The 24,521-nt window shown below is 43.5% G+C and overlaps 1 protein-coding gene across 7 annotated transcripts in view; it reads right to left on the bottom strand.

Annotated features, from left to right (window-relative positions):
- Positions 1 to 24,521, bottom strand: part of THBS3 (thrombospondin 3) — a 90,884-nt gene that overhangs the window by 35,377 nt on the left and 30,986 nt on the right. For all 7 annotated transcript variants that reach the window (XM_083167702.1, XM_083167704.1, XM_083167701.1 and 4 more), the window contains 7 exons: positions 23,153 to 23,263; positions 12,279 to 12,386; positions 10,409 to 10,568; positions 10,000 to 10,118; positions 8,757 to 8,809; positions 4,979 to 5,172; positions 4,425 to 4,603 (listed from right to left, as the gene is read on the bottom strand). In XM_083167702.1, coding sequence (XP_083023828.1) covers positions 4,425 to 4,603; positions 4,979 to 5,172; positions 8,757 to 8,809; positions 10,000 to 10,118; positions 10,409 to 10,568; positions 12,279 to 12,386; positions 23,153 to 23,263 — 924 coding nt within the window. The remainder of the gene's footprint in view (positions 1 to 4,424; positions 4,604 to 4,978; positions 5,173 to 8,756; positions 8,810 to 9,999; positions 10,119 to 10,408; positions 10,569 to 12,278; positions 12,387 to 23,152; positions 23,264 to 24,521) is intronic.

Below are 24,521 nucleotides of genomic sequence, written 5' to 3' on the forward strand. Positions count from 1 at the left end.
TAAATTAGAGACTGAACGTAAAATGGCTGCAGATAGCAAATCTAATCCCCAAAAAATCCACAGTTATATAAACGGGAAATATTGGCCCACTAAGAAATAAGCTGGGTACCCTGGTAATAGAAGGGAAAGCTGAATTATTTAATGATTTTTTTGCTTCTGTATTTACAAGGGAAGAATCTTCAGACGATCTCCCACAGATTAATTGCTCGGCTCTTGATTGCTCCCAAACTGTATGTTTGAGTGAGGAAATAGTCAAAAATAGACCTAAATAGTAACAAATCTCCTGGCCCGGACGAAATACACCCTAGAATACTAAAAGAATTATATCTGATATTCGAGGAATCAACCTCTGGAACTGGCGCATAGCTAACGTAGTACCAGTATGGAAGAAAGGTAGCAAAACTAACCCTGAAGATTATAGACCGGTCAGCCTTGCATCCATTGTGGGGAAAATATTAGAGGGAATAATAAGAGATAGTATCCAAAATTTCTTAGAAGAGGAGAAAGTGATAAGTAAGGCTCAGCATGGGTTCGTAAAATATAGATCATGCCAGACTTTAATTCACTTCTATGAAGAAGTCAGTAGGAGGCTGGACTTAGGGAAATCTGTTCATGTAATATGGCTTGATTTCGCTAAAATTTTTGAAACGGTGCCTCATAAAAGGTTATTAATGAAACTCTGTAATTTAGGGTTAGGAGATACATTTTGTAATTTGATTAAAAACTGGTTGCACAGAAGGGGACAGAGAGTGGTCGTAAATGGCATACATTTCAGCTGGGGTAAGGTCCAAAGTGGAGTCCCGCAAGGTTCAATATTGGGACCCACCTTGTTTAATATATTCATTAATGAAAGGGACATAGTGAGTAAAATTGCATTATTTGCGGATGACACGCAACTGAGTAAGGAAATTAACTCAGGAGAGGATGTGGAAACACTATAAAGTGACTTAAATAAACTGGAAAGGTGGAAAAAGCAGTTTAACGTTGATAAATGTAAAGTAATTAATTATGGGAACAAAAATGAACAAGCTACTTATAGGCTAAATGCAGTGGCGTAGCTACAGGGGTCGCAGCGGTCGCAGATGCGACCGGGCCCCTGAGCCAGGGGGCCCAACCCCCGCCACTGTCCTGGAAGAGGGAAGGGAACAGAACGCTCCCGTTCCCAGTGCTGCTTTGCGGGCCCGCGTGCGTCGCGCTGACGTCACGCGGCAATACGATGAAACACACAATCCGGAAGTAGAGAAGCCTGGACCGCAAAAGCCGGAAGCAGAGTGGAACGCAGATACCGGAAGTTCGCGGAAACGCACACTGTGTGTGACCTGCTGTTGTGTCCGGGTGAGAGGTGGTGCCGGCTGGTGAGTGTCCCCATAGACAGGGGTGCGGGATAGGGAGGAGCGGGTGACATAGATACACAGTGTCTCTATGTGACGCCCGGAGCTGCTGCTGCTGCTGGTGGGGACACGGCGCCTCCTGGCCTTACACGTGTGCTGCTGTGGGGCTGAGGCTGAGGGGGGACATCATAACTATATATCCCAATACAGCGACCGGGGCCCTGTCCCACCCTCAGCCATAGGCTTGTTACCAGCAGCGTGTGGCCCCTGTGGCACAGTATTATTCCTCTAATATAGCAGTTATTATGGTGTAGATGGGCATCAGCACTGGGCTCTATACTGATAAATATGAGTATATATCAGCCTTGTATATAATTGGTGATGTGTACTACACCAGTGTGAGAATATAAGAGGGATATACCCACAGTACATATTGCTGTATACAGTGTATGTGCTACATAATATACCCGGGGTATAGAAATTAGAAATCTATTATCTAAAATCTGTGGCAGGGCATGCTGGGACGTGTAGATTTTGTTGTATGTAGGGGGGCCCCAAGCTGACCTTTCGCACCAGGGCCCATGAACCCTTAGCTACGCCCCTGGCTAAATGGAGTTATTATAGGGAATTCTGCTGAAGAGAAGGATTTGGGGGTCATCATAGATGAACAATTGGGTAATAGTGCACACTGCTCAAGTGCAGCAGCAAAAGCAAACCGGACACTGGCATGCATTAACAGGGGTATGGATTCAAGGGATGCCAATGTGATAGTGCCTCTTTATAAGGCATTGGTGAGACCACACTTGGAATATTGTGTTCAGTTCTGGGCACCGCACCTTAAAAAACAGGGCTGGGCAATTGCGGCCCTCCAGATGTTGATGAACTACACATCCCAGCATGCATTGCATCCGTTTCAGCATGGCCACAAAGCAAAACTAATGCAAAGCATCCTGGGATGTGTAGTTCATCAACATCTGGAGGGTCGCAATTGCCCAGCCCTGTTAAAAAAAGGACATAAATGAATTGGAACAGGTACAGAGAAGGGCGACTAAGCTAGTAACAGGTCTCAAATCACTAGAATACAAAGATATGGTAACCAGGCTGAATATCTTCTCGCTGGAGAAACGGAGGCTGAGAGGGGATATGATTAGTATGTACAAATACAGGATTGGGAATCATATGGAACTGGGAGATGATTGGTCAGTAACAGGCCTATACTTAGGACACGCGGGCATGTACTGAGGCTCGAGGAAAATAAATTCCGTACTGAGTTAAGGAGGATTCTTCACCATTAGAGCAGTAACATTCTGGAACTCATTGCCGGTGGGGGTGGTGACAGCAACTACTGTTAATGAATTTACATCAAAACTGGATACATTTTGGCCACTAAGGGAATCCTATAGATATGACTTACTCAGGTCAGTAGTTACACGTCAGTAGTTACTAGTCAGATAGGTTGAACTAGATGGACTAACGTCTTTTTTCAGCCTTAATTACTGTTACTATGTTATGTTACTATGTTAGAATCTGTGGGGTGCAGTGTATATAGGGGTAGTATATGTTGGGGGTGCAGTCTTTATATAGGGGTAGTATATAGTGTGAGCTGCAGTGTATATATAGGGGTAGTATATGTTGTGAGGTGCAGTGTGTATATAGGGGCAATATATGGTGTGAGGTTCAGTGCATATATGGTCAGTATGTGGTGGGGGTGCAGTGTATATAGGGAGAGTATGTGGTGGGGGACAGTGTATATAGCAGCAGTATATGGTTGGGGGGGTGCAGTGTGTATATAGGGGCAGCATATGGTGGGGGTGCAGTTTATATAGGTGCAGTATATGAGGAGGGGTGCAGTGTGTATATAGGGGCAGTATATGGTGGGGGGGGAACAGTGTATATAGGGGTATATACAGTATGAGCTTCATGTAAAGCACGAGTGTCAGGGAGCATTCCAGCAAAAGGTAACGCAACAGCGCCAGGGAACGCAACAGCGTCAGGGAACGCAACAGCGCCAGGGAACGCAACAGCGCCAGGGAACGCAACAGCGCCAGGGAACGCCACAGCGCCAGGGAACGCAGGGAGTCAGGGAACGCAGGGAGTCAGGGAACGCAGGGAGTCAGGGAACGCACCAACATCAGGGAACGCACCAACATCAGGGAACGCAGGGAGTCAGGGAACGCAAAAACATCACAGAACACAGGTAGTCAGGAAATGCACCAATGTCAGGGAACGCAGGAAGTCATGAAATGCACCAACGTCAGGGAACGTAACAGCGTCAGGGAACGTAACAGCGTCAGGGAACGTCAGGGAACGTAACAGCGCCAGGGAACGTAACAGCGTCAGGGAACGTAACAGCGCCAGGGAACGTAACAGCGACAGGGAACGTAACAGCGACAGGGAACGTAACAGCGACAGGGAACGTAACAGCACCAGGGTACATAATAGTCAGGGAACGCAGGGAGTCAGGGAACGCAGGGAGTCAGGGAACGCAGGGAGTCAGGGAACGCAGGGAGTCAGGGAACGCAGGGAGTCAGGGAACGCAGGGAGTCAGGGAACGCAGGGAGTCAGGGAACGCAGGGAGTCAGGGAACGCACCAGCCTCAGGGAGTCAGGGAACGCACCAGCCTCAGGTAACTCATGGAGTAAGGGAACGCACCAACATCAGGGAACGCAGGGAGTCAGGGAACGCAAAAACATCACAGAACACAGGTAGTCAGGGAATGCACCAATGTCAGGGAACGCAGGAAGTCATGAAATGCACCAACGTCAGGGAATGCACCAACCTCAGGGAGTCAGAGAATGCAGGGAGTCAGGGAACGCACCGTCAGGGAACGCAGGGAGTCAGGGAATACACCAATGTCAGGCAATGCAGGGAGTCAGGAAATGCACCAATGCCAGGGAACGCAGGTATTCAGGGAATGTACCAACATCAGGGAATGCAGGGTCAGGGAAAGCACCAAGATCAGGGAACTCAGGGAGTCAGGGAACGAGCCAGCCTCAGGGAACACACCAGCATCATGGAATGCACCAGTACCGGGAATCATACCAGAATCAAGAAATTTAACTATTCAATGGGATAAAGAACAGTCAACATTACCTGGTTGAGAACCACCCAGTTTGGGTCTATTTGAGCATCCCCCTCTGGGTCCAGAATTACCGTCTGATAGGCCCTGAAGTCGGTGAGTGTCACTTCCGCGCTCTCAGGACAGACGTCATAAACATCAGCTACAGAGTCGTTATCGAAGTCTGTCTCGCACACATCTCCAATTCCATCCCCTGTGGAAGCAGAAGGTTAGATACCCCTTTGTCTAATTGTGGTATCTGGATGGGGGCTGAGATGGAATCTCTGGACTAGTTCTACTGACCTTAGTAGAAGGAGGAAGGTCTTACCACCAGTATAGAAAGGATTCTTTACTGTAAGGGTGGGAGAGCGGTGACCTTCTGGCCGCACAAGGGCATGATGGCAATATTAATAGGAGAATATATAATACACTAGAATTAGAAGCGGGCATTATATTTGGGGAAAATTGGCAAGAAGAAACACTGAGAAATTGAAGAAAGCATAAAAGAAAGCTAGAAGGCCAGACATCAGTCCATGAAGAAAAACAATCTAAGTAACCATATTTGTCCTCATAGCTCTGATTTACTTACCATCCGTGTCTTTTTGGTTTGGGTTATTTATCAGCCGGCAGTTGTCTGGACCTGGTGGAATGTAGTCTGGGATTCCGTCATTGTCATCATCTTGGTCACACTCGTCCCCAATACCATCATTGTCTGAGTCCAACTGAGAACTGTTGGGAATTTCAGCACAATTGTCCTTGGTGTCCTGATGTCCATCACCGTCTCTGAGGAATGAAATAAGTCACTGTGGCGTATGAAATAAATCCAACCCACCAACCATAACAACTGAACCCATCATTTGTTGCACAAACTAGCAGCCTCTGACCACACTGACGCAATTTCCGCCATGCCCAGCAGTCCTTTAGCCTCCTGCAGCCAAAGACTTCGGCTATAGCCGCCTTTCCAGGGCAGATAGGTCCGCCCCGTACTCAGATGCCCCCAGGTCTTCCGATAGACAAAGAAGCTATTAGAGGCTGGGCAGAAGAAATTGTACACAGTGAAATGTAGTCCTAAGGCAGACATGTCCAAACTATGGCCCCCCAGCTGTTGTGAAACTACAATTCCCATCATGCCTTGCCACAGTTTTTCTATTAGGGAATGCTAAAACTATAAAAAGGGGGGATTAACACTTTGCGCTAATGGTGTAATTAATAATAATGCTAAAACTATGGCAAGGCATGCTGGGATGTGTAATTTCACAACAGCTGTAGGGCCATAGTTTGCAAGCCTGCCCTAAAGTAAGGGAATGCAACAATGCACAGGATGTTATACACAATAATACCACAGAATGTTATTTGGGAATAAATACAACAATGCACAGGAAGTTATACACAATAATACCTCAGAATGTTATGTGGGAATAAACACAACAATGCACAGAATGTTATACACAATAATACCACAGAATGTTACGTGGGAATAAATGCAACAATGCACAGGATGTTATACACAATAATACCACAGAATGTTATTTGGGAATAAATGCAACAATGAACATGATTTTATACACAATAATAACACAGAATGTTATGTGGGAATAAATGCAACAATGCACAGGATGTTACACACAATAATACCACAGAAAGTTATTTGGGAATACATGCAACAATGCACAGGATGTTATTCACAATAATAACACATAATTGTATGTGGGAATACAAAGGAAAAGCCCAAGAGGGCTAGAAAAGAGCACTGGTTTTATGTATTTGAAGGGTTACACTGCTGTGCACCGTTGCTGCCCCCTGTCAGAGTATGTGTAACTCAAGGTGAACAGGGAAAGGAAAAGAACATGCAGTTTACACTGACATGCACTTTCAAGGGGCGCAGAGGTGTATAGCACAATAATGAACAATGAATTTTTACCAGTATAAAAATGTATTAAAACAATATAAAAGATAATAATAATATTCACGTGTAAATAGTGCATTTTATAGGTTTTTCATAGCAATTGCGTAACAAGACATACAAGACGTACAACAAATAACATATAGAGGCTTTATAAGCACAATAGCTGGTATGAGGCTGGATAAATTGATAGTAAGTAGAGGCATCAATTAATCACTTATTTTAGCAAAGGCTTTATAGTTACCAGTCCCGCACAAATGTGAGAGGTGAATCTCAAAGGTGGTGTATCCCGCTCAATAATGCCAAACTCCTTGGGTACAATGTATCCTCTTATACAGAGGATACATTGTACCCAAGGAGTTGGACATTATTGAGCGGGATACACCAACCATACCAACTCACCAACCAACACAGACCTGCCAACCATACCAACTCACCAACCAACCAATACAAACCTGCCAACCATAGCAACGCACCATCTAAATAGTCAACCACACAAACCACCAACAACCTGAAAACCATACTCACCCACCAATCAACCATCCACACAGTGTCAAAGTAAAGTTATATGCACGCTATTTTAGAATGGTATGGCCGCCTTCTTGGTTCGCAGAGTTGTGCAAATAAAGTATAATACCCAAGTTCTGTGTAGCACACATAAATTCATATCCCACACTGAAATAAAATATAGTTAAATATAGGTTTCGTTCGCAGCACATAGTTTAACCAATAATACACAACCGTTTCCGTACATATTTCATACCTTTATGTTCCGTGTCTTATGCGCATCACTCCGGTCATAACGAAAAGTTCGCAAGTCCTAAGGTCTAATAATAATGGATAAAATCCATAATCTATGTACTTTTGCCATGTGAACTGAGAAGGACAAAGGATCAAGTTGTAACCGGTTCTTGTGTTTGATTTACGACCCCCTATGACGATGCCAGCTGACAAAGGACACAGAAGTGCATTCCTTTGCTTGAATCCTCAAGAAGTGCATTCCCTTGCACCAATCCACAGGAAGTTGACTTTTGAACTCTGACGAATGGAGACCCTCACTGCCCCCTCTTTGTTTGGACACTATAAAGTAGCGATCCCTGGACAGGATGGGTCACTTCTTCCACTTCATCCTTACTGGGCTAAGTTCTATTAGAACCTAGTGAGCTCGACCGGACTGCGCTGCGCTATAGATGAGACGGTAACATTTGTATTCCTGTATATCGTGTGGCTGATTGTATTTTGTATCTGATTCTTTTCCCCCTAGTAGTGTAAAACATACTTTGTATTGTTAGACAACTGTACGCTGTGTTATGCTGTATTTCGCTTCCTGTAACCCCCTGCTGTCCGCTAGGGACTAAATACTTTATTTCTTGAGTTATACTTCAATCTTGGCTTTATTCGCATTTAGCGACAAAGGTGTAATACGGACATTGTCCTTAAAAGGTGTACTCAGGTTGGGTACTTAGTACAACAAAAGGATACTGTCTTATAAGTATCGGTATAGCGTGTATTATACACGGACAAAGTTCGCTATGCTGCGTTACGCTTTGTTCGCACGTAGCTAGGAATAAAGGGTTAGCAGATTAAAGGACAAAGTACGTAAACTGCGCACTTCACTTGTTATCCATCTGGTTATATTTATATCGGTATTGATAACAGTTATCCATACCAACCCACCAACTATCATCCAGTCAATCATAACAACTCACCAACCTGCCAAGCATACCAATCCACCATATAAACCAATACAATCCTACCAACTCACCAACCAACCAATACAAACCTGCCAATCATATCAACTCACCAACCAACCAATACAAACCTGCCAACCATACCAACTCACCAACCAACACAAACCTGCCAACCATACCGACTCACCAACCAACACAAACCTGCCAACCATACTGACTCACCAACCAACCAATACAAACCTGCCAACCATACCAACTCACCAACCAACCAATACAAACCTACCAACCATACCAACTAACCAACCAATACCAACCTGCCAAGAATACCAATCCACCATCCAAACATTATAAACCTGCCAACCATACAAAGCAGCCCCAATACTGTCCATTAACTGTTTCCCATGGGACAGCAGAACCAGGTGGCCATGCTGAGTGGCAGGTTGCAGGATCAGTGTCCAACCTGGCCACACAAACCAGATGAAAAGAACTCAGCAGCTGAAACAGAACACATTAGGTCCTCCAGGTGCTATCAGAAGGTGGCCAGACATGGACAACCCGCATATACTGCAGGTTTTCTTCCCTTCACATCCACCAATATGTCAGATAATAACCCGAAAGAGTGTGACTGGATTATTGTCGGGACATTGGGGACAAAAACATGTGGCGCCCGGCACCGCTTACTGCAGGGAAAATAGTCTAACATAGATAAACAAAACATAGAGACCGATGGCCAACTACTGGCAACACGTATCTGATAGAAGTATCCAACTTACTTGTCCTGATTAGTGTCGCACATGTCGCCCACCAAATCGCTGTCAGCATCTGTCTGGAGGAAGAATGATGTGTACACATCAGTGACCAATGTTATAAGCCACACAGAGGATCTGATGTACTATATAGTGGGAGGAGCAGGGTCCCCAGCAGCACAGAGTATATTAGGAGATGGGTGATGTGTCAGTGAGGACAGAGCTGCATGTGACAGGGGCAGTGACATGATGTGAGGAGGGGATGCGGACAGCAGGAAGTCACAGACTGAGAGTTATATAGTGGGAGGAGCAGGGTCCCCAGCAGCACAGAGTATATCAGGAGATGGGTGATGTGTCAGTGAGGACAGGGCTGCATGTGACAGGGGCAGTGACATGATGTGAGGAGGGGAATGGAGGCAGCAGGAAGCCACAGACTGAGAGTTATATAGTGGGAGGTGCAGGGTCCCCAGCAGCACAGAGTATATCAGGAGATGAGTGATGTGTCAGTGAGGACAGAGCGGCATGTGACAGGGGCAGGGACATGATGTGAGGAGAGGAATGGAGGCAGCAGGAAGCCACAGACTGAGAGTTATATAGTCGGAGGAGCAGGGTCCCCAGCAGCACAGAGTATATCAGGAGATGAGTGATGTGTCAGTGAGGACAGGGCTGCATGTGACAGGGGCAGTGACATGATGTGAGGAGAGGAATGGAGGCAGCAGGAAGCCACAGACTGAGAGTTATATAGTGGGAGGATCAGGGTCCCCAGCAGAACAGAGTATATCAGGAGATGAGTGATGTGTCAGTGAGGACAGGGCTGCATGTGACAGGGCAGGGACATGATGTGAGGAGGGGAATGGAGGCAGCAGGAAGCCACAGACTGAGAGTTATATAGTCGGAGGAGCAGGGTCCCCAGCAGTGCAGAGTATATCAGGAGATGAGGGATGTGTCAGTGAGGACAGAGTGGCATGTGACAGGGGCAGGGACATGATGTGAGGAGGGGAATGGAGGCAGCAGGAAGCCACAGACTGAGAGTTATATAGTCGGAGGAGCAGGGTCCCCAGCAGTGCAGAGTATATCAGGAGATGAGGGATGTGTCAGTGAGGACAGGGCTGCATGTGACAGGGGCAGGGACATGATGTGAGGAGGGGAATGGAGGCAGCAGGAAGCCACAGACTGAGAGTTATATATTGGGAGGAGAAGGGTCCACAGCAGCACAGAGTATATCAGGAGATTAAAGGGGTGTCAGTGAGGACAGGACTCTCAGAAATACCTGTGTTGGGTTGCTGGTCTCTGGACAGCTATCACAAGCATCCCCCACCCCATCCAGATCTCTGTCCGTCTGAAGGGGATTTGGCACTTTGGCACAATTGTCCAGCATGTTAGGAATACCTACATACAGATACACATATATACAGTATATATTAGTGAATGAGGCCAAGTTGCTGTAAGATTGGTGTAAATGCAGTCTACATGTCATGTGACGCAGCTGTACCTGCTTATCGCTGGATGTGTGTCCTGGATTACAGAGGTGAAAGGTTATACTGACTGTAATTGTATCACGCTATGTATCACTATGTACACATTGCTACAGTGACTGTGGTAAGAATCCTGACAGAGCGTCACACTCACAATCCTAGCCATGGTTATATGATGCACCTATACAGCGATAAACCACTCACCATCGCCATCGATGTCATTGTCACAGGCGTCACCTTCTCCATTGTTATCTGTGTCTTTCTGGTCATTGTTGGGGACATTGGGGCAATTGTCACAGGCATCTCCGAAAGAGTCGGTGTCAGAATTCTGCTGGTCCTTGTTTGAGACAAGTCTGCAGTTATCCTGCATGGGAATGTATATGAGCGATCACTGGGTATAAGGAAGCAGGGTGCAGGGGTGCAGAGCATCCAGAGAGGAGACATGTGGACCCTTCAACAAGTCCAACATTCGTGTCTTGGCCCATCTATAGACTGATAGATGTCCAGCGCAAGTCCATGAAATGAAACCCACTAATTCTACCAAGTTATGGTCTAGAAATCGTTACAAAGTCTTGTTGTCCCCTCTCGCTTGGGCATAGGACCACACCCGAATAGCTTCATCTTCCTGTACGTTAGACTTCCCTGCTGTCTATGTACAGTCACAGGACGTGGATTACTGCAGCTGGTCTTTCCAAGTCCCTGTAATATATCTGGTAACCAGAACAGAGCTTTAGCTAGTTTAGGTCCTCAGGCGTGTGGTCGGGCCACGTGCACACCGGTATGGAGGAAGGCTTCTGTTACCCACATCGGGCCAATAGCCTAATAGCCCTAGTTACTACTTCCAGCTCTCCACGTATGATGCAGAATCCAGTGATTTGTCTCCCTTGTAATAGACTGTATGGCAGAGGCCGTGTGTCCGCTCGGGCCTACCATGTCCCCCTTGTAATGGGCCGTATGGCAGAGGCCGTATGTCCACCTGGGCTACAATGTCCCCCATGTAATGGGCCATATGGCAGAGGCCGTGTGTGCGCCCGAGGCTACAATGTCCCCCTTGTAATGGACTGTATGGCAGAGGCCGTGTGTCCGCCCGGGTCTACCATGTCCCCTTGTAATGGACTGTATAGCAGACGCCGTGTGTCCGCTCGGGCCTACCATGTCCCCCTTGTAATGGACTGTATGGCAGAGGCCATGTGTCCGCCCGGGCCTACCATGTCCCCCTTGTAATGGACTGTATGGCAGAGGCCGTGTGTCTGCCCGGGGCTACCATGTCTCCCTTGTAATGGGCTGTATGGCAGAGGCCATGTGTCCGCCCGGGGCTACCATGTCTCCTTGTAATGGGCTGTATGGCAGAGGCCATGTGTCCGCCCGGGGCTACCATGTCTCCCTTGTAATGGACTGTATGGCAGAGGCCGTGTGTCCGCCCGGGGCTACCATGTCACCCTTGTAATGGGCTGTATGGCAGAGGCCATGTGTCCACCCGGGGCTACCATGTCTCCCTTGTAATGGACTATATGGCAGAGGCCATGTGTCCGCCCGGGGCTACCATGTCTCCCTTGTAATGGACTGTATGGCAGAGGCTACCATAAATTTCCTACGTGAGAGGCGGTATGGCCCATTGATATACACACCTCTTTGGCATTTCCAGACACAGAAATCTTAGTACATGTAAGTAAATCAGATATCAGAATCTCTGGGACAACAGTCATTTATACGTCATTCCTTTTCTGCTAAATAGGCACTTTGGAAGCCATTCTCTTCTTACATGCGCCCCTTGTTACAGCTTATCCCCGCTAAAGAGATGACAATTGGTCTGACACTGGAATGCATTGTCCATTACCACACCTTCCTGTGAAGAAGAGCAGTAGCAATGTGATAGTGGCTCCACTATATAAGCTCTTACGGAACCTTAAAATACTAGTAAGACTCCAGTTCTGAGGTCTGGAGGAGCTACTTAAACCCTGTGTAGGCTACAAAATGCCGATTTCCTGCAGCGTTCTCTCTCCAGCACGAAGACAACCTCAAGTACAGCGAGCACTTTTTTTCCGCCCTGTATCACCCCACGCAAATACTCTACCTCAACGTTTTTGATTCCATCCCCATCTGCATCTTCATCACACTGATCCCCTATTCCATCATTGTCAGCATCTTCCTGTCCGGAGTTGGGCGTCAGCTTGCAGTTGTCCTGTGGGGAAGGAAAGTGGAAATAAACATGTTTTTTTAAGCGACGTCCTATGTACAGTGTGTATCTAGCACCCGTCATATAATGTATCTGGTCCTGGTATGTTCTTCCACCCAACCCCCCCACCATCAATCCTAAAGACCATGTCTACCTAAATATAGGAATCATAATTCTAGCTAATTCACAGACCATAAACAAAGGAACTGTCCTACCATCAGTTATTTTGAGACCATCTCTCTGCCTTTTCCAAGAAACCATCATGCTGCCTAAACCAATAGACCACCAATCCACCTAACAGGGAGGCCATCTCTAAACCTAATCTTGAGACCATCTCTTTCCAAACTGATATGCAATTACTCTGCCCAAAATAATAGACAATTGCTTTGCCTAAACTGAAAAACCATCACTCTACCTAGCCTGAGAGACCATCACTCTACCTAGCCTGAGAGACCATCACTCTACCTAGCCCGAGAGACCATCACTCTACCTAGACCAAGAGACCATCACTCTACCTAGACCAAGAGACCATCACTCTACCTAGACCAAGAGACCATCACTCTACCTAGCCCCAGAGACCATCACTCTACCTAGCCCCAGAGACCATCACTCTACCTAGCCCCAGAGACCATCACTCTACCTAGCCCCAGAGACCATCACTCTACCTAGCCCCAGAGACCATCACTCTACCTAGCCCCAGAGACCATCACTCTACCTAGCCCCAGAGACCATCACTCTACCTAGCCCAAGAGACCATCACTCTACCTAGCCCAAGAGACCATCACTCTACCTAGCCCAAGAGACCATCACTCTACCTAGCCCAAGAGACCATCACTCTACCTAGCCCAAGAGACCATCACTCTACCTAGCCAAAAAGACCATCACTCTACCTAGCCAAAGAGACCATCACTCTACCTAGCCAAAGAGACCATCACTCTACCTAGCCAAAGAGACCATCACTCTACCTATCCAAAGAGACCATCACTCTACCTAGACAGAGACCATCACTCTACCTAGACAAAGAGACCATCACTCTACCTAGACAAAGAGACCATCACTCTACCTAGACAAAGAGACCATCACTCTACCTAGCCTGAGAGACCATAACTCTACCTAGCCCCAGAGACCATCACTCTACCTAGCCCCAGAGACCATCACTCTACCTAGCCCAAGAGACCATCACTCTACCTAGCCCAAGAGACCATCACTCTACCTAGCCCAAGAGACCATCACTCTACCTAGCCCAAGAGACCATCACTCTACCTAGCCCAAGAGACCATCACTCTACCTAGCCAAAGAGACCATCACTATACCTAGCCAAAGAGACCATCACTCTACCTATCCAAAGAGACCATCACTCTACCTATCCAAAGAGACCATCACTCTACCTATCCAAAGAGACCATCACTCTACCTAGACAGAGACCATCACTCTACCTAGACAAAGAGACCATCACTCTACCTAGACAATGAGACCATCACTCTACCTAGACAAAGAGACCATCACTCTACATAGACAAAGAGACCATCACTCTACCTATCCAAAGAGACCATCACTCTACCTAGACAGAGACCATCACTCTACCTAGACAAAGAGACCATCACTCTACCTAGACAATGAGACCATCACTCTACCTAGACAAAGAGACCATCACTCTACCTAGACAAAGAGACCATCACTCTACCTAGACAAAGAGACCATCACTCTACCTAGACAAAGAGACCATCACTCTACCTAGACAAAGAGACCATCACTCTACCTATCCAAAGAGACCATCACTCTACCTATCCAAAGAGACCATCACTCTACCTAGACAGAGACCATCACTCTACCTAGACAAAGAGACCATCACTCTACCTAGACAATGAGACCATCACTCTACCTAGACAAAGAGACCATCACTCTACCTAGACAAAGAGACCATCACTCTACCTAGACAAAGAGACCATCACTCTACCTAGACAAAGAGACCATCACTCTACCTAGACAAAGAGACCATCACTCTACCTAGACAAAGAGACCATCACTCTACCTAGACAAAGAGACCATCACTCTACCTAGACCAAGAGACCATCACTCTACCTAAACCAAGAGACCATCACTCTACCTAAACCAAGAGACCATCACTCTACCTAAACCAAGAGACCATCACTCTACCTAAACCAAGAGATCATCACTCTACCTAAACCAAGAGACCATCACTCTACCTAAACCAAGAGACCATCAATTTACATAAAATAACAGACATTACCTTAGACTCTATATTTTATTAACAAGAGGTTGGTCTACAAAATATGATAGCTGGCTCTATGAAGCAGCATTTGTTGCTTCAAAGGGCAACAAATGTTGCTTACGAGGGCTGCAGTGGCAGTGAAACGCGTAGGATTCTGGTACACAAGTAATGCTGCTCTGTCTTCTCACTTCTGGAAAAATCTCCCAAGCCTACCTTCTTATACCTAAAGCCACCTCTCCATTGGTCCCAGACAACATATACAATTGATATCCAGGATCCATAACCATGCTTTCTATACCGCTATTGTGGAGGAATGCCACACCTCAGAACTGCCTGTATAAGGAACTATTGGACCTTTCTCTGTACATATCCCATCCCTTCCAGATGACTATGAACCAGTTGGTGGAGGAATGCCATCTCTCTAATATCCATCTGGAAGAAGCAGTTCTTCGGATATCCCTGGCCATTACCATATTGGGACTTATTTCTCATTTGGGCCCAAAAAGAGAAGGACACTGGAAGAACCGATGCAATATAACTTATTTACATCAATGCAGCTATTTCTTTATGCACCCGATGGCATGCGATGCGATTTTTGCCCCCTATGCGATGAAACATTGTATAAGCACCCCAAATGGGTGCTTACAATGTTAAATGAACCCCCACGCCACCCCCCACTATAAACGTGAACCCGCAGCGTGGCGAGAGCAGCGAGCCCGCGAGGGGCGGCGGTACGCGTCCTCCGACCTTTTCATACCCCCACTATCCACGTCGGCGTGGAGTTGAGAATAGAAAGTGTGGCGAGCGCAGCGAGCCCGAAGCGTGGCAAACGCAGCGAGCCCCGCGCGGGGACGCGGATACCTGTGAAGCCCGCGAGGGGACGCCGATACCTGTGAAGGTATCCGCGTCTGCTCGCCACGCTTTGGGCTCGGTGGCTCGCTGCGCTCGCCACACTTTCTATTCTCAACTCCACGCCGACGTGGATAGTGGGGGTATGAAAAGGTCGGAGGATGCGTACCGCCGCCGCTCGCCACTTTGGTTTCACGTTTATAGTGGGAGGGGTGGCGTGGGGGTGCTTATACAATTTTTAATCGCATTGCATCGCATTGTATGGCATTGTATGCCATACACAATGTCATACAATTTTAAAATTGTATGACATTGTACAATATCGTGCGATATCGTGTCGCATCGCATACCATCGCATGCCTTATGGTATGCGATGTGATGGGCGCCGCTATAATACACAAGTACCATATTCTCTGTACAGCACTGTGGAATATATGTGCGCTATATAAATACCTGATATTATATAAAATAAATCAATTTTTATCAATTGCACAACCTGTATTTACGCTCTTTGTTAAGCTCAAATAATCATCTGTACACTACCAGGGAAGGCTGAGATGGCAGACTCAATGGATAGGGTTAGATACATTTTAAGTAGTTTGGAATTATGGTTTATAACAGAGAGGTAGCAACCTCATCCGGGTCAGATCACATAAAGGTTGAATTTGATGGACTCATCAACTATCTAAATTAATATATTACATTACTATGTCCCTACATTACTAAGTTGTTACTTTGATACTATATTACTAAATTACTATATTATTACAGTACTACGTTACTATAATACTATGTTACTACATAAATACGCTATTATGTTACTATATTACTATGTTACTAGATTACTTACTACATCACTAAGCTACTATGTTACTATATTACTACATTACCCATATTATTACATTACTATGTTACTATAATACTATGTTACTACATTAATACGTCACTATATTCAGGGCCGGCGCTACCCACTCAGCAGCTCCTGCAAAGCAGGGAGGCGCCATGCTGAAAAGGTGCTGTCTCCCTCCCTGCTCTGCTAAAGCTGCCTCAGCCCTCACTGTCACTGCCTCCTGCACACCGCTCTCCCTGCCTGTCTGACAGCGGGTGGCAGTATGGAGAGGCTGAGCAGCTCCCTGCACCGCGCACACACTGTCCTCCTCCTGCGACCTGCCTCCTCTTCCTCATGGACACTTGCGCTGAGGCATGTAGCATTGTCTGTGAATGCCTGGATGACATGTCATGTCCGGATCCGCCCCCTACCCATTGCTCCCTGCGCCTGTCAGCTGTCAATCAAATGACGAACAGCCAGCAGCGCCGCCTCCCCTTCCTTCCCTCTTCTCAGTGTGCTGTGCCAGTGCCACTCCTCAACACTCCGGCCCCTCTATCTCCTCCCCTCTTCTTCCATCTCCTCCTTCTCTACATTATTATGTTACTATATTGTAATCTTACTTTATTATTATGTTACTACATTACTATGTTATTATATTACTAAATTACTACATTACTGGGGGCGTGGCTTGGACGAGCTAGGAACAGGCAGCAGTCTCCTGGAGCTCCTGCATCCCATCCTGAATATTATCCTATTTAAACCTGATAGACGACTCTGGAGCTGGCGCTGCTGAGAGAATACTTACCTGATCACCTGGTGCCCCCTGCTAAATCGCTGCCGCTGTATTTATCTGCCGCTCCGGGAACTTCATCGGCTGCGGCCTACTGCTCCTCCGGCTCTGTCACTCGCGGCCAAATGTCCTGCACGGAGCGTGACGCTCTGACCGCAGGTGGCGTAGTGGACTGGGGGGCTGGGGCTGGCGACCTCTCCGGATTTGCTTGGCGGGAGAAGTGGCTAGCGGTCTCTGAAGTGACTTGCTGCCGCGATCCGCACGGGGAGAGCCGGCGCCATCTTGCCTGACTCACGGAGCCGTCAGGCGGCGGGGCTGCGTGAAAATTAACAAAAAGTCTGCTTTTGTCAGACACTGCAAGAGTGACTCCACATCCCTCCATTGCCGTACAGCTGTTATACTGCAATAACTGCTACTGTGGTGAGTAGTGACGGTGACCACATATTTGGCGCGCAGACGCCATTTTTTCTGTTTGGAGGCCTGGCTGCGGATCTGGTGATAAAGCTTTGCCTCCTGTGACTGCATCATCAGTCTCTATCTGCCACTGCCTTTTGTAACACACTTCAAACAACTACCAGCCTGGATAAACATGGATCTCCCTTTACTACAGATCCTACGAGAGATACAGGAATCCTCTACTAGATTATGCCGGCAGCTGGATGTCCTAGTCAGTGGTGACTCATCTCCCCAGTATCCCGTTGGTAATCGCGATGTGGTCGTTATGGGTGATATTCCAATACGCATGGAACCTCTGGCCCCTTCTGCTGCAATCCTGGATTCTGAAATCCTGTGTGTAGGTCAGAAGGGGGATCTATCCCCTTTATTTCACTACGGAAGATGCAAGACAAAAATTGCGAGGGAGGCATACAGGTCTATAATTCCTTTGTCATATCCTGCCACGGACATGGCTACTGCAATGGACTCACACTTCTATGTAGACCTGTGCATGCCTGTGATTGATTGGGTTACTGCTCCTGTTTGCACCGATGAAGGTACAGTTTGCCTCCAGCTTTTTGCTAAGATCCTGCAGACTATGGTTGTTTTCTATTCATGGTGCTACATTTGCTTCGGATGTCACCCTAGCTGTACACGTGAGACTAATCCTTTCTACATTACTCCCATTTTGCTATATTACGAGACTGAGAAATGGCCAGATTAGCAGCCTATTTACGCCAAATTGTCAATCCATGTTATATTCACTATACTGCTTTTTCGCACTGCAACGTTTGCTCATAATGTTATAATATCTCTGACGTCTACAATCCACCAGGCTTTAGCATTATGTCGACAGTTCTCTTTTTAATGACATAAGCTGGGCAGAGATAACTACTTTATCTACAATTGTTTGGGGTAGGCCGGGTTTTAACTAGCTCACTTATCCTGACAATCCTGCCCCAGCTATTACCCATTTGTTCTTCTATTTGGGGGGGGGGGGGGGGTATGATATCAGTATTCAAACAATCTTATCCTATATCATGTTGATATTATGTTGCTCTCCTTATTGAACCACAATCCACTTTTGTATTTTTATCCTGTCAATAATGTAATAATATGCTGTGTTCTCTATATATCACATGTCACTTTGACGAATATTGTTCTCCCACAAACCTATATACTTAGTGGAATGGTTATTGCACTTTGGCTGGGTGTAGGGTCATATATGCATAGCCCTTGACAGATCCTGATGCTGACATCCGGTGGTCTTATTTGAGGGGGGGGGTTTAGTCATTAATGGGTGGGTATAGGTAGGATTTAGTACTAGGTAGATTAGTTAATGGGATAGGGGGTAATGGTTAAGGGCTCCAGGTCATACAGGGTGGGTTTTTTTTGGGGATGGTTTGTTTTGGGTTCATTAGAGTTTATTTTATTTTTGTTTGATAGATGGGTATATACATACATTATTCTAGTTCTATCTGGTTATTGCAGTGACTAAGGAACATTATATGTCCATTCTCTACTGTGTAGGAGGGTATTGTATAACACAACACATGCTTACTATTTGGTTACAATTTTTGCACTGTTGCTGCAGGTTCGGTCCCGAATGGCGCCTTCGGGTACTGAAATAAACATATCCACCCTATAGCGATATCCTTTGACAACATGTTATGTAAGCCCTGCCTATGTATGTTCAAGCACCACGTATTTATGCTCCATATGTTCCTAATTTGCCAGCTCCATGCGTCACTGCTGTGGCTATACCTATGTTTGATTTGAGTGTTACTTTGTATGTTTTTTGCAAAAAATTTCAATAAAAATTATTGAATTAAAAAAAATTACTACATTACTATGTTATTATATTACTGCATTACTACATTAATATATTACTATGTTACTAGATTACTATGTTAGTACATTATTATGTTACTATATTACTATGTTCTTACATTATTATATTACTATATAACTATAATATTATATTACTACATTATTATGTTACTACATTACTATATTACTATCTTATTATGATCCTATTTTACTACATTACCAAGTTATGTTACTATAGTACTACAATACTATATTACTAGTTTTCTAGATTACTATGTTAATATATGACTATTTTACTACATTACTATGGCACTACATTACTAGGTTAATATATTACTATGGTACTACATTACTACGTTACTATATTACTATGTTATTATGTTGCTACATTATAATGTTAATACTTTACGTTACTATATTACAACTTTACTAGGTTACTACATTACTATGTTACTACAGTACCATATTATGTTACTATATTAATACATTACTATGATACTATATTGCTACGTTATTATGTTACTACATTAATAAGTGCTTGTTGCTATATTACTACTGTACATTAGTACGTTATTATTTTACTATGTTACTATATTACTATGTTATTATGTTACTGCGATAATATATAACCATGTTACTATGCTATTATGTTACTATTTTACTATGTTATTATGTTACAATGTTATTATGTTACGATGTTACGGTTACTACAGTACATTATTGTTACTATTTTACTATGTTATTATGTTACTGCGATAATATATAACCATGTTACTATGCTATTATTTTACTATACTACTATTTTATGATGTTACTATGTTGCTATATTACGGTTACTACATTATGTTACTATATTACTATGTTACTACATTACTACGTTATTATTTTACTATATTACTATGTTTCTAAATTACTATATTATTATTTTACTATATTACCACATACCTATGTTATTATATTACTATAATACTACATTACTACATTATTATGTTACTATATTAATATATTACTAGGTTACTACGTTATTAGGTTACTATATTATTATCTTACTATATTATGTTACTACATTACTAGTTAACTATATAACTACATTATTATGTTACTAAATTATGATGTTACTACATTACTATGTTATTATGTTACTATGTTACTAAGTTACTATGTTACTATATTATTATGTATTTTATTATGTTACTATTTTACAAGGTTACTACATTACTAGTTTACTGCATTACTACGTTAATATGTTACTAGGTTACTATGTTAGTACATTATTATGTTACTATAATACTATGTTACTACATACTATGTTATAATATTACTACATTATTATGTTACTATATTACTATGCTACTACATTATTATGTTGCTACATTACCACGTTATTATTATTTATTAACAGTTTCTTATATAGCGCACACATATTCCGTAGCGATTTACAGAGAATATTTGAACACTCACATCAGTCCCTGCCCCAGTGGAGCGTTCAATCTATATTCCCTACCACATATACACGCGCACACAGACATTCTAGGGTTAATTTTGTTGGAAGCCATTTAAACTACCTGTATATTTTTGGATTGTGGGAGGAAACCGGAGTACCCGGAGGAAACCCACGCAAGCACTGGGAGAATATACAAACTCTGCACAGTTGGGGACATGGTGAGGATCGAACCCATGACCTTAGCGCTGTGAGGCAGTAATGCTAACCATTACACTGTTTGTACTGCCTCATGATAATACGTATGATTACTACGGTACTATGTTACTATTACTATGTTAATATATTACTATTTTACTATCTTACTACATTACTATGTTACTACATTACTACGTTACTATATTAGTACATTATTATGTTACTACATTACCATTATTATGTTACTGTATTACTACGTTACTCGGTCTCTATGTTACTTCATTACTACGTTACTAGGTTACTCGGTCTCTATGTTACTACGTTACTATGTTACTCGGTCTCTATGTTACTACGTTACTATGTTACTCGGTCTCTATGTTAGTACGTTACACTCGGTCTCTATGTTACTACGTTACTTCAATACTACATTACTCGGTCTCTATGTTACTCGGTCTCTATGTTACTAGGTTACTCAGTCTCTATGTTACTATGTTACACGGTCTCTATGTTACAATGTTACTACGTTACTCGGTCTCTATGTTACTACGTTACTATGTTACTTGGTCTGTATGTTACTACGTTAATATGTTACTCGGTCTCTATGTTACTACGTTACTCTGTCTCTATGTTACTACGTTACTCGGTCTCTATGTCACTACGTTACTTCATTACTATGTTGCTAGGTTACTCTGTCTCTATGTTACTACGTTACTCGGTCTCCATGTTACTTCATTACTACGTTACTAGGTTACTCGGTCTCTATGTAACTAGGTTACTCAGTCTCTATGTTACTATGTTACTCGGTCTCTATGTTACAATGTTACTACGTTACTCTGTCTCTATGTTACTATGTTACTCGGTCTGTATGTTACTACGTTACTATGTTACTCGGTCTCTATGTTACTATGTTACTCGGTCTCTATGTTACTACGTTACTTCATTACTACGTTACTACGTTACTCAGTCTCCATGTTACTTCATTACTACGTTACTAGTTTACTCGGTCTCTATGTTACTATGTTACTATGTTACTCGGTCTCTATGTTACTACGTTACTTCAATACTACGTTACTCAGTCTCTATGTTAATTGGTCTCTATGTTACTAGGTTACTCAGTCTCTATGTTACTATGTTACTCGGTCTCTATGTTACAATGTTACTACGTTACTCGTTCTCTATGTTAATACGTTACTATATTACTCGGTCTGTATGTTACTACGTTACTATGTTACTCGGTCTCTATGTTACTACGTTACTTGGTCTCTATGTTACTATGTTACTCGGTCTCTATGTCACTACGTTACTTCATTACTACGTTGCTAGGTTACTCGGTCTCTATGGGGTTTATTCTAGTTTATTCTTTCTGACAAAATCCTTCTTAGATGGACAAAACCATGGGGGTTATTCTAGTCCATTCTTTCTGACAAAATCCTTCTTAGATGGACAAAACCATGTGCAGTGCGGGTGGGGCAGATGTAACTTGTGCAGAGAGCATTAGATTTGGGTGGGGTTTTTCTTCAAAGTGAGATCTATCTTGCAGTGTAAAATCATGCAGTCAGTATTTTCCCTGCACAGAAACAAAATAACTCACCCAAATCTAATTCTATCTGCACATGTTACATCTGCCCCCCTGCAGTGCACATGGTTTTGTCCATCTAAGAAGGATTTTGTCAGAAAGAATAACCTAGAATAAACGCCCATGTGCACTGTTTTTCTTATGAGACCGCTGCGCTCGCCACACTATATAAAATCAACTCCATGCGTAGTTGGATAGTAGGGGTATGAAAAAATGGGGTGCATTTAACATGGGAGCCCAGATAATACATAAGTACCCAATGTTACTACGTTACTCGGTCTCTATGTTACTACGTTACTATGTTACTCGGTCTCTATGTTACTACGTTACTAGGTTACTCGGTCTCGATGTTACTACGTTACTTCATTACTACGTTACTAGGTTACTCGGTCTCTATGTTACTACGTTGCTATGTTACTCGGTCTCTATGTTACTACGTTACAATGTTACTTGGTCTCTATGTTACTATGTAAGTTGATTCATGTGAATGGACTATTGGATTCCATGTAAACAGAATACTGATTTTTTCATTTGAATGTTCTTGTTTCCTTGCACCAAATGTTGTTGTTTCCTCCCCATGACCCATCGTACCTGACGGCAGTGCTTGTTATTATCGATACAAGGCATTGGCTCATCTGGATATCCGTCTATATCTGTGTCTCTGCCACAGGTGTATCCGTTCCCAGCCCAGCCAACGTTGCACTGAAAGAGAAAGCAAAGGGTTGTGTAACGGTGCACAGGAAGGTGGCATTATGTTACTATATTACTATGTTACTACATTATACACTACTACTACTACTACTGATAGTAATGTATTACTGCACAGGAAGGTGGCATTATGTTACTATATTACTATGTTACTACATTATACACCACTACTACTACTACTACTACTACTGATAGTAATGTATTACTGCACAAGAAGGTGGCATTATGTTACTATATTACTATGTTACTACATTATACACTACTACTACTACTACTACTACTACTACTACTGATAGTAATGTATTACTGCACAGGAAGGTGGCATTATGTTACTATATTACTATGTTACTACATTATACACTACTACTACTACTACTACTACTACTACTACTACTGATAGTAATGTATTACTGCACAAGAAGGTGGCATTATGTTACTATATTACTATGTTACTACATTATACACTACTACTACTACTACTACTTCTACTACTGATAGTAATGTATTACTGCACAGGAAGGTGGCATTATGTTACTATATTACTATGTTACTACATTATACACTACTACTACTACTACTACTACTACTACTACTACTGATAGTAATGTATTACTGCACAAGAAGGTGGCATTATGTTACTATATCACTAGGTTACTACATTATACACTACTACTACTGATAGCAATGTATTACTGCACAGGAAGGTGGCATTATGTTACTATATTACTAGGTTACTACATTATACACTACTACTACTGATAGCAATGTATTACTGCACAAGAAGGTGGCATTATGTTACTATATTACTAGGTTACTACATTATACACTACTACTACTGATAGCAATGTATTACTGCACAGGAAGGTGGCATTATGTTACTATATTACTAGGTTACTACATTATACACTACTACTACTGATAGCAATGTATTACTGCACAGGAAGGTGGCATTATGTTACTATATTATTATGTTACTACATTATACACTACTACTACTACTACTGATAGCAATGTATTACTGCACAGGAAGGTGGCATTATGTTACTATATTACTAGGTTACTACATTATACACTACTACTACTACTACTGATAGCAATGTATTACTGCACAGGAAGGACACATTATGTTACTATATTACTAGGTTACTACATTATACACTACTACTACTGATAGCAATGTATTACTGCACAGGAAGGTGGCATTATGTTACTAAATTACTAGGTTACTACATTATACACTACTACTACTACT

Source organism: Crinia signifera, chromosome 12 (assembly GCF_055691185.1).
Source record: "Crinia signifera chromosome 12, ASM5569118v1, whole genome shotgun sequence".
Taxonomy (NCBI): domain Eukaryota; kingdom Metazoa; phylum Chordata; class Amphibia; order Anura; family Myobatrachidae; genus Crinia; species Crinia signifera.